The 12,159-nt window shown below is 39.8% G+C and overlaps 1 protein-coding gene across 1 annotated transcript; it reads left to right on the forward strand.

Moving 5' to 3' along the window:
• Nucleotides 1-6,545: 6,545 nt before the first annotated feature.
• On the forward strand, nucleotides 6,546-11,887 carry LOC131932545 (glucose dehydrogenase [FAD, quinone]). Its single transcript, XM_059289466.1, has 10 exons — nucleotides 6,546-6,707; nucleotides 6,917-7,109; nucleotides 7,532-7,663; nucleotides 8,160-8,281; nucleotides 8,413-8,580; nucleotides 8,757-8,991; nucleotides 10,603-10,742; nucleotides 10,827-11,004; nucleotides 11,304-11,529; nucleotides 11,718-11,887. The coding sequence occupies exons 1-10, from the start codon at nucleotides 6,687-6,689 to the stop codon at nucleotides 11,848-11,850; spliced, it is 1,548 nt and encodes a 515-aa protein (XP_059145449.1). The 5' UTR covers nucleotides 6,546-6,686; the 3' UTR covers nucleotides 11,851-11,887.
• The last annotated feature ends 272 nt before the right edge of the window (nucleotides 11,888-12,159 follow it).

Genomic DNA, 12,159 nt, shown 5'->3' on the forward strand with positions numbered 1-12,159 from the left:
CATGTGTTCGGGTTAATTTTGACGCCATATTAATTAATCCCACGCCTGTGTTGTTTCATTGTGGCGTCATTATATACAATACAATTGTGATCTATTTATGACGCATTGAAAACGACCTGTCTAGTCAGCTGTGATGTTACTGTAAAAATGGCTGCATGGTCTGTGATGACGTCACGCAGACGGCTGTGTATGCAGTGATGACGCAGGCTGCCTGACAATCCTATTGGTGCTGTTAGGTTACATTATGTTCATCACGTGACCCGGGTACTTCAATTCTAAACACGGATTTTATTTCCTTGAAATGCATGTGCTCAAGATTCGCCCATATTTTAATTCATCAGACAATGTATTTGAATTTTTTGTATATATAACTACAAAGTGTAAAATATGGCATTTTATACATCTAGGCAGTGTGTATTATGCCTGAAATGGGCCGTCAAAGTATAAAATACATAAATACATTTCCTAGTCATTCTATAGAATAGCCATTGACAAACAGGCAGAGTGTAGAATACGCTTTCACACAAGATCAACCCGTCAAATTTGTTAGCTTTAGGGTTAAAGTTAGAGTTAGGTTCAGGGTTAGCTTTGGGGTTAAAGTTAGCGTTAGATTAAGGGTTAGATTTAGGGTTAGCTTTAGGGTAAGAGTTAGCGTTAGGTTTAGGGCTAGGGTTAGGGTAAGAGTTAGCTTAAGGGTCAGGTTAGACAAAAAATTAAGGGCAATTCAAAATGCCATTCTTGCCTTCTCTGCCGCAATAACTAGTAAATACTAACACTTCTGATTCCTTTGTTAGCACAGTAAAATTCGCCTGTTTTAATTTTCTTTTTTTTATTCTTTTCTTTGTAGACTGTTGCTAAAGACTTTGTCATTTTATTTAATGCCTTGGAAAGGTATATAACAACGTCGATATTTCATACTTTGCCTGAAACGCCACAGATTTTATATAATGCCTAGGCATTCTATAGAATGTCTGGTTTTCATGGTTTGTCGGTAACATATAGATCTATATAATGAGAGCTGCCCTTGTCTATGGTCAACTAAAACGTGTGATTGAGTGACATTTAGGTGGTGAGTTATGGGAGTGAAAGATTGTGAGTGATAAGAAAGTTGCGAGTAATTGTTTGATTGTGAATGAAAAAACATGAGTGATGTGACTGGTTTAGTCATGAGATGTATGTGATTGTGTGGTGCTATGTGAGTCATGAGAGCTCTGTGATTGACTGTATGCCTGTATGATTGCATGATTGTATGATATTTATGTGAGTGATTGACGACGTAAGTCACGTGGCACACACAATGTTTTTGTTTGACCAACGTTCAATTTCCCCCTCTATTTTATGCCTTATTCGGATCTTTCAAAACTGTACAAGTAAATATTTTATTAATTAAACATTAAAATCTTTTGCCACTGAGTCGTGTCACTATCTTCAATGGAGCTCGTAAAGGTGACAGGTGTGAAAAAGACGGGTATCACGTGTTTAAAATAATATACTGTGTAGGCTTCTGTATCACGTGATTTCGTGATGGTCTGATCAATTGTAGTCATGTGACAATACATAAAATACTGTGACACATCGTGGTGTGTATGTCGTCACGTACATATTACACTTTCTTGAGTAATTCTTTATGTCCTTATGTGTGTGTTTGCCTTTATGATGAGGAGAAAACTCTCAACAATACCAACATTTTCGTGAGCACTAAATATCAAGATAAATACTTTAAGAGTGCTGTGAGTATAAGCATCAACAATACAGATTTTAAAGAGTCGGTCTATTATATTGTAAAAAAAAATTAGTATGAGCGACCTTAAACTACAAATGTGAAGGGTCAACTAATTGCAATATAAAAGTCTGAAGTAAACTTGTCTGTTGTTGGTTAAAAACGTCACGCGTTTAAAAGTGCAAGTATCCAATAACACAATTATTGCCCACTAGCCAGAGCTTTCCTGTTTTTAAATCTCCAGTTCCCCCTCTCGACCACAATCAATTGAAACATGTCAAGTGTGTGTATCGAGTTAAACGCATTGATCCCCGAACGATATCGATTTTCTGACGAATCTTGATTTTCAAATTGGAAATTTTCTTTCTGATTCCCAAAAGAGTTTTAGAAGAGTGGGTTGCGGTGTAGGGATAGGGGTGGGGGAGAGGGGGCAGGGGCTTGATGCTAGCCCTCACCTTGTCAGCCAAAATGATTTTTTTTTTCTCAATTGGTTTCATATCACATGCAGACGACAGCTTTAATAACACCGGATTTTTTTTTGACATTGAGACATAAGCTTTGACATGGATGTTCCAGACATAACACATCAACACGAATCCTTCAGACAAGTCACACGCCATTAATCTCTTAAATATACCACATCAACATTAATCTCTTAAAGACAGCACATCAACACAAATCTTTCACAACACTACATTAGCATGAATCTCTCAAAACTTCTTCTTCTTCGTTCTTAATTTTTAGTGTTGGAAGGGATCGAGCCTTATCTGCCGGAGGGTTTGGAATCGAGACTTTTTTTTTCGAATTTATCAACCATGAGCTTTTTGCCGACTCGACCATGCTTCCATCACAATTAAGGATTACGTGTCAACTGGTTATGCGCCATTGAGGCCATTCACTCCGATTTCAGCCTGCTTTTCTTTTTTGGATTTGCTTCCAAAGCCTTTGTCCAACCAAGAACAAACTTCAAGGCAGCAGTTGTTTGATTTTGAAGTTGTCTCTCCTAGAAGAGCGGCTGTCCCCGAGGGTTCGAACTCGAGAATTTTCGGTTTAGCAACCATGAGCTTTACCGACTCGACCACGCCGACCCTAATCTCTCAAACAAACCACATCAATATGCATTCTGCAAGCATACCACATGAATCTTCCAGTGATGTTCCACGTCTATAGATGTTTTGGTGTCACCTGCATCTAGCGTGGCGTCACCGTGTGCTTAAAGATGTCATTAACCTTAATTTGTTGTTAGAGTAACGGGATTAAACGTACCGTCTCATTAAAGTTAACAACATTTTATCATTTTGGTGTCACCCCGTGAGATGATGTGGTCCACACCACCCACACCTGAACTTGTAGCCTCACTGGGATGGGGTGGATGGTAAGGGCTGGTTTCTGTGTATGCCCAATGACTGACTTAAGACACGCCCATCTAAACACAGCATTCACACATTTTCCCTTGCTTTGGACTGTGGAAAAAAAAAAAAATTCTCGCATCAACCGACATTGACCTCACTCCCTCAACCCCCCCCCCCCCCCCAATCCAATTAAAAAATTAAAAAATAAAACATTAAAGAAATAAGGATGGTTTTCATTTTTATTTTTAAAACTTATAAGATCTAAGTCACAATTCGTAGTCCACAATACATACCCACCCCCACCCCGACATTCCCTTTAGAGAAATGGCAATGGTAACAGATACATCGCTACCGTCTCTTCTCCCAGCGTGGGTGATGTTATTTATGGACGACCCCTCCGTCCGTCCCCCCCTATCCACCCTTACATTAAAGGCTTACATTGGCGAGTAAAAACATTTACATAACACAATTCATGGTCTGTACTGGCATATCGTGAGCAGACATCACAACCTAATCTACTCACTCAGACCTGAAGGTCAAAAGGTCATCGTGAGACCGAAATGTAACCTTATCCAGTCTTTATCTCACCCGATCAAACAGAGTAAATACATTTAGTTAGAGCTTATAGTCGCCTACGCATAACAAAGGATGCAAACTATATCTCTTATATGGTAATTATTTTGATTACAATTTCAAATTATTTAGATTACATGGTAAGACAACCCAACTAAAAGAAACGTAAATATTTGCATTACTCCCCATTCCTTCTGTATTGGTAGTTGTTATTCTGTCTAAATGCCATGATCACCTTATTCACATCGAAAATATATCATAGTATATACATATATACATATATATACATATACACATATAAACATACATATACATACATATACACATATAAACAAATATATATATATATATATATATATATATATATATATATATATATATATATATATATATATATATATATATATATATATAGATATATATATAATCATATATATATTTAACGTGGGGGGTTGGTAGACTATTTTCGGCGGGGGGGGGGGGTGTCGGGAGGTTCGAAGAGATGCCTGGAAGCAACTCTGGAGTAAGTTGTGTCTGCTTTTATTACAACTTCCAATAAAATACGCTAAATAATTTTCTTTTAAAATTCAGTTCCACATTTTTTAAAACGCAAGATTGGGACGTCACACTTTATGAACCTATCACCCCCTACTCATTACCTTTCGACCCCCCCCCCACCTTTTCCCGCTAGGAGCGCACTGTCATAAAATTAACAGGGGCAGAATATATATTTCGAGTGTATAGAGGACAATATAATCTCGAGAAAAATGAGTTTATAAATCTCATTCCAATATTAAAATAGTGCTAAATATTATGTTTAAACATTCATAAAATATTAGCATTCTACTTTTCTGACATTGTACATGAGTGTTCTTTTTGCTTGTAATATTGACAGTATTTGTATAAATGTACTTCGATTTGACAAAAAAGTGGACAAACTGCATTGTCGTGTATACCCTCGATTTATTTTCTTTATGAAGCGCGACAACTCTTTTAATACTGTAGACAGCATCATCGAAGCTTGGTTATTTCCCCTTAAGAGAGGATAATATGAATATGTGACTATTGAATTGGGGTATGTCATTCCACCCTCTCCCCCCTCCACGGACAATTTAGAACGCAGTATCAAAATGAAATATGAAATATATAATTTAATCATCGCCCGCCCTTTGGTCAATGGATGGGGCGAGTGGTTTGTGTGGGTGTGTGTGTGGGGGGGGGGGGGGATGTTGAGGTTTAAAAAATCGGAAGGAAGGGGGGGGGGGTTTGGTCCTTAACGAGCTACTTATAGTGTTTTAAAGAAATATTTTCAGTGTCAGCGTTGGTACTGTCGAATTCACAAATTATGAATTACTGAAAAGTAGAAAAAACAACAACTAAATAGCGGCGTATGTTATGCCGCGGGCCGGCTCGTTAAACATAAACAACATATTACAAACAAACACAAACCAACGAACATTAGCTACCATCATAAGGCGACAACAGACCAATAACTAACCCACTATCAGACAACCAACCAACCATCCACCACCAAACTACGAACCACAACTTACACCACTTACCGAAAAATTACCAACAAACCTACCCACAAATCTACCAAAGAACAATAACCAACGAATCACAAATAACACCATTAACCAACCACTGACCAACGAACCACAACTTATCTACTAACAAATACCTAACCTACCAATGACAATCAACCTACAAACCAAAACTAACACCACTAAATAACAACTGAACAACAAACAACAACCGATCTACGTATAATAACTAGCACCACTAACTGACATACCAAAGGACCACCACTAACACCACTAACTGACTGAACCAACGACCCACCATTAACACCACTAACCGATTGACCACCGACCCACCAGTAACACAACTAACTGACCAACCAACGACCCACCACTAACACCACTAACCGACCGACCAAACAAACAACCCACTAAAACCACTAACCGACCGACCAAACAACGACCTACTAACACCACTAACCGACCGACCAACCAACGATCCACTAACATCACTAACCGATCGACCAACCAACGACCCACCACTAACACCACTAAATGACCGACAAACAATCCACCACTAACACCACTAAATGGCCGACAAACGAACCACCACTTAAACCACTAACTCGCTGACCAACGAACCACCACTAACACCACTAACAGACCGACCGACCAACGACCCACCACTAACACCACTAACCGACCAACCAACGACCCACCACTAACACCACTAACCGACCGACCAACGACCCACCACTAACACCACTAACCGACCGACCAACGACCCACCACTAACACCACTAACTGACCGACCAACAACCCACCACTAACACCACTAACTGACCGACCAAAGGACCACCACTAACACCACTAACTGACCAACCAAAGGACCACCACTAACACCACTAATTGACCAACTATCGGTCCACCACTAACACCATTAACTAACCGACCAACGACCCACCACTAACACCACTAATCTAATCGATCGACCAACGACCCACTATTAACACCACTAACCGACCGACCAACCAAAGACCCACTAACACCACTAACCGACCGACCAACCAACGACCCACTAACACCACAAACTGACCAACCAACCAACGACCCACTAACACCACTAACTGACCGACCAACCAATGACCCACTAACACCACTAACTGACCGACCAACCAATGACCCACTAACACCACTAACCGACAGAAAAACGACCCAACACTAACACCACTAACCGACCGACCAACCAACGATCCACTAACATCACTAACCGATCGACCAACCAACGACCCACCACTAACACCACTAAATGACCGACAAACAATCCACCACTAACACCACTAAATGGCCGACAAACGAACCACCACTAACACTGTCAGAAGACAGGGGCGTCACCGTGTTGTTGATAGAAGCTGGTGGGGACGACGGGGGAACCCTTTTATCACCGTGCCAGCCTTCGCGTCCCTCAACTATCGAACAGACAACGACTGGCAGTATTTCACGGAGCCACAGCCGAGTGTAATGAAAGGTTTTGTTAACGGTGTAAGTATGTAATGGTGTAAGTACGATAATAATGTGAGTACTATAATGGTGTAAGTACGATATTGGTGTAATTACGATAATGGCCTAACTACGATAATGGTGTGAGTACAAAGATAGTGTAGGTAAAGTAATGGCTTTCACTTAAAAGATGTACAATTTTTATTATGTCTTATAATATGACTATTTATCATAAAGTGAAATTTCAACAGCGATCGTACTGGCCTCGTGGTAAAGTCCTAGGCGGTACTGGCAGCATCAATGGCATGCAGATAACTCGAGGCTCCAGACACGACTTTGACAGGTGGGCCAGGTACGTCAGAGATAACAGCTGGGACTACAACCATGTCTTACCTTACTTCAAGAAGCTGGAGGATATGCTGGTGTTGGAACTCAGGAACTCAGGTTATTCCGCTTGTCTAAATATTTATCACTAAAATATATTGATTTGGAAAGTAATTATGGCCTAAAGAGAATCTTTGAAGCAATGGTTTGAAAAAATAATTTTGCTATTATATTCTGATCGGCGTTGTCAATGTTATACTTTTTGAAGCATTTACGTTATAGAGTACATTGAAATAATGGGATGTTGTTCCCATTATATGGAAAAATGCCTCTTCTGAGTTATAGTGATGCTGACAAACTATGAAAAGCTAATAGTGAAAATGGTTATCAACATTATATATAAAATCTTTTGGAAAACGTAACATTGCGCGGTTATGCCATTAACGGCTGTGATTTAACACGAGATATGTTTTAGTGGTTCCATAACCGCAGTGCGCACTTAACTTCTGTCAAATGTAACACCTGACATGATCACGCCACAGACTATCACGGAAAAGGTGGGCCCGTCCCTGTCAGCATCACGGACCCTCTGCCCATCGTTGACCGGCTGCTTGAAGCTGGGAGAGACACCGGCTACACCGTGAACCCAGACTACAACGGTGCCACACAAGAAGGTATCTGCTCAACCGCTTTCTTACGTACCACCATTAGCTATAGAGCTACGGTGACCGGAAAGATGCGCAACGGAAAAGGGCGTAGAGGAAAAATGCGCACTAAAAAGTGCGCAAGGGCATTATTTTTTTTTAATCGAGCATATACAGACATTAAAACAGAGAGTGACTACAATTTCATTGTAGCATAATAAAACTTATTTCCACGAAATATGACAAAATTAAAGTGTAATAGTATAATTAGTTTATATTAGCGCAATTTTTCTATTTGCCCAATTTTCCGTTGCGTAGTTTCCAGAGTGCGCATTTTTCTGGGAACCTAGAGCTTCATATGTCCAATCACAGATTTGTATAGGATTCGACCCCTTGTAAAACCAAGTTTTAAAATAACAATTACAGTTTTTGTTTTTGTTTTTATCGCAACACATTAGCTGATCAGTAATCCAAAACAATAAAACTCGATGAACTACCACAAGGAAATGTCAATTTTCTTTCACAGGAATATCTAGGCCTCAGGTCAACGTCAAATTCGGCCAGAGATGGTCAACGTCCAGGGCTTACATCCACCCAGCGTTAAACAGGACAAACCTGCACGTCTCGCTCAACTCTACAGTCACCAAAGTACGGGATAAGTCTGTCTACAGTAACAGATGTCTGTCTGATATAAGACATTGTCAGAGCATAATTTGTCATAAAGCATTGTAACAAACGCCAGCAGCATTAAATTGAGTTAACGTTTGACTGTGTTACAGGTACAAATTGACGGGGACAGAACTACAGGTATTATTTTCATCAGAAACGGGAAAAAGACGGAAGTCAAAGCCAGACATGAGGTCATCCTGTCTGCAGGAACTGTTGGCTCTCCACAGATTCTAATGCTGTCTGGTGTTGGTCCTAAGGAACATCTGGAAGCCTTGAAAGTTATTATATATATATATATATATATATATATATATATATATATATATATATATATATATATATATATATATATATATATATAACATGAAAAGAAAAACCATACATTTAAATATAATTACAAAGTTTAATTTTCTGGATAAGTTATCAACACGCATGCACTAAACCAACTATTTAGAATGTTCTAGGAGTTGATCTGTTGCCATCTATGTTTACGACGTCTGTGCGCAGTGTTCTACATAAGTCCACCTCATGTCTCCAGATACAAGTTAGGCGAGATCTCCCCGTCGGTTACAACCTACAGGACCACTTGTTCTTTGAAGTTGGTATCAAGATCAATCAGTCCTTGACACTGAACCGCCATTACAGGACAGACCCAGCGAACATCATCAAGTATGTTATCAATGGCACTGGTAAGTGGCTGCTTGGATATAGAATCTTCAATTTTTAAGACAAATGGTTGCTACATGTGTATTAAGTCGTCTTCTGTAAATTGTACGGTAAAGCAGTTTTTAAGGTCATATTGTTTATTTGTTGAATGGGCACTGAATCTTCTTTTCTACATTGTACCCATGCAGTTTTTTTTAGATCACCTTGTAAGTTGCTGTACGTGTACAGAATCGTTATCATCTTTGTACATTGTACACAAAGCAGTTTTTAAATCACTTTGTAAGTTGTTGTAAGTGTACAGAATCTTTATGTAGATTGTACACAAAGCAGCTTTTAGGTCACATAGTAATGTGTTGTATGTCGTTTGTACATTGTACACATGCAGTTTTTAGATCACTTTGTGAGCTTTTACATGTGTACAGAATCGTACCTTGTACAAAGCCATTTTTTAGACCATTTGTAAGTTGTGGCATGTGTACAGCATCCTCTTAGGCATACATCATGCACAGTTTTTAGGCCATGTAGAACAGAGACTTAGTTCGAATGATCTTGCAGGAGACATTGCTCACGAGTAGAGTTAAACACTGTACAACGTATTCTGCAGGAGACATTGCTCACGAGTAGAGTTAAACACTGTACAACGTATTCTGCAGGAGACATTGCTCACGAGTAGAGTTAAACACTGTACAACGTATTCTGCAGGAGACATTGCTCACGAGTAGAGTTAAACACTGTACAACGTATTCTGCAGGAGACATTGCTCACGAGTAGAGTTAAACACTGTACAACGTATTCTGCAGGAGACATTGCTCACGAGTAGAGTTAAACACTGTACAACGTATTCTGCAGGAGACATTGCTCACGAGTAGAGTTAAACACTGTACAACGTATTCTGCAGGAGACATTGCTCACGAGTAGAGTTAAACACTGTACAACGTATTCTGCAGGAGACATTGCTCACGAGTAGAGTTAAACACTGTACAACGTATTCTGCAGGAGACATTGCTCACGAGTAGAGTTAAACACTGTACAACGTATTCTGCAGGAGACATTGCTCACGAGTAGAGTTAAACACTGTACAACGTATTCTGCAGGAGACATTGCTCACGAGTAGAGTTAAACACTGTACAACGTATTCTGCAGGAGACATTGCTCACGAGTAGAGTTAAACACTGTACAACGTATTCTGCAGGAGACATTGCTCACGAGTAGAGTTAAACACTGTACAACGTATTCTGCAGGAGACATTGCTCACGAGTAGAGTTAAACACTGTACAACGTATTCTGCAGGAGACATTGCTCACGAGTAGAGTTAAACACTGTACAACGTATTCTGCAGGAGACATTGCTCACGAGTAGAGTTAAACACTGTACAACGTATTCTGCAGGAGACATTGCTCACGAGTAGAGTTAAACACTGTACAACGTATTCTGCAGGAGACATTGCTCACGAGTAGAGTTAAACACTGTACAACGTATTCTGCAGGAGACATTGCTCACGAGTAGAGTTAAACACTGTACAACGTATTCTGCAGGAGACATTGCTCACGAGTAGAGTTAAACACTGTACAACGTATTCTGCAGGAGACATTGCTCACGAGTAGAGTTAAACACAGTACAACGTATTCTAACAGGTCCTCTCGCCTCGCCTCCGTACCAGGCTCTCGCGTTCAAATCATTGTCCAATAACTCAAGTTCCCCGCCGGAACTGCAGCTCGAGTTCCCTGTCCTTCTTCCAGGAACATCAGACGGCACCCTGGGCTACACACCGGAAGTGAGTCACCAACATTAGCTCAGATTTTTCCAACCCTGATTCTAATCACGTGACTACGTACGTTTGTTTTTAATATCCTGACAGGTACTAGCTGAGATGAAGAAGAGAGACTCAGCACAGTACGGGCTGATGTGTAACCCAACTTTGATACGGCCAAAAAGTAGAGGCAGGATAACACTTCGCTCGGACGATCCTTTCGATAAGCCGATAATTTATGCTAATTATCTCAGTGACAAGGACGATATCGATGTTTTGATTCAAGGTAAGCGAAACTGAAATTAGGACAAGGTGTGTGTTGTGTTGTTTGCAGTGTTTCTTCAGACTTGTTTCTCCAGAGGAGGGGGGGGGGGCACCTGAACTTTTCAGAGGGGTGCGGGGAGCAGACTGGTAAAAGTATATATTTTGTATATAAATTCTAAAATTCTATTTCGTTCGACAAGGTGGGGGGGGGGGGGTAGACATTCTTCGAAGAGATCCCTGATTGTTTGATGTGAGGTTCGAGCAAAAACATTATAGTCGGATTTCTATCGGACATTGACCTTCCGAAATCCCTCCCCTCAGGTATCAGAGAGTGTGAAAAGATTGTCAATACCAGCACCATGCAGGTTATCGGGGCTGAATTAACTGACGACACGCCCGTGTCCCAGTGTTCCCGGTTCACGTTCAGATCTCGCGAGTACATGGAGTGTCTGGTCAAGCTGAGGCCATGTAGTGACTATCACCCCGTGGGGACCTGCAAGATGGGACCTAGAGATGACCCTACGGCCGTGGTGGACTCTCAGTTGAGGTAATTCAATTGAATCTCATTTTTCTATCATTCTGTGTCTGAATTGGCTAACTTGTGTTAAGAATATATATATATATATATATATATATATATATATATATATATATATATATATATATATATATATATATATATATATATATATATATATATATATATATATAATATTTATTTATTTCTAATCCTAGAGTACACGGAGTACGTGGTCTGCGCGTGGTGGACGCCTCTATAATGCCAGACATTGTCTCCGGGAATCTACAGGCCTCTGTTATCATGATTGCTGAGAAGGTTGTCGACCTAATTATCAAGACCCTAAACTAAAACACTGAAGATATGCATTAAAATATTTGGCTTTTAACTTGGTGTATCCTGTTATTTTACATAAACGTATAACTCACACATAGGCATAAAAAATGCATTAATTTAAAGTGATTTAATATTTAAAAGTTTTAGCAATCTTTACCAAAGAGTTTTCGCAGATTGTTGTTTATCATTAAAATTTTTAGACAAAAAAAAAGTTGAGCGGGCGTGTGTACGCGTGTATTTCCTAAATTGAGTGAACCAGTGTGCGAACGTGCTTGTGCGTATTTGTGTGTGCATGTATTTTTCGCAAATGCAAAAGCATCATTT

This window comes from Physella acuta, unplaced genomic scaffold (assembly GCF_028476545.2).
Source record: "Physella acuta isolate Inbredline_101_S28 unplaced genomic scaffold, ASM2847654v3 ptg002203l, whole genome shotgun sequence".
NCBI lineage: Eukaryota > Metazoa > Mollusca > Gastropoda > Physidae > Physella > Physella acuta.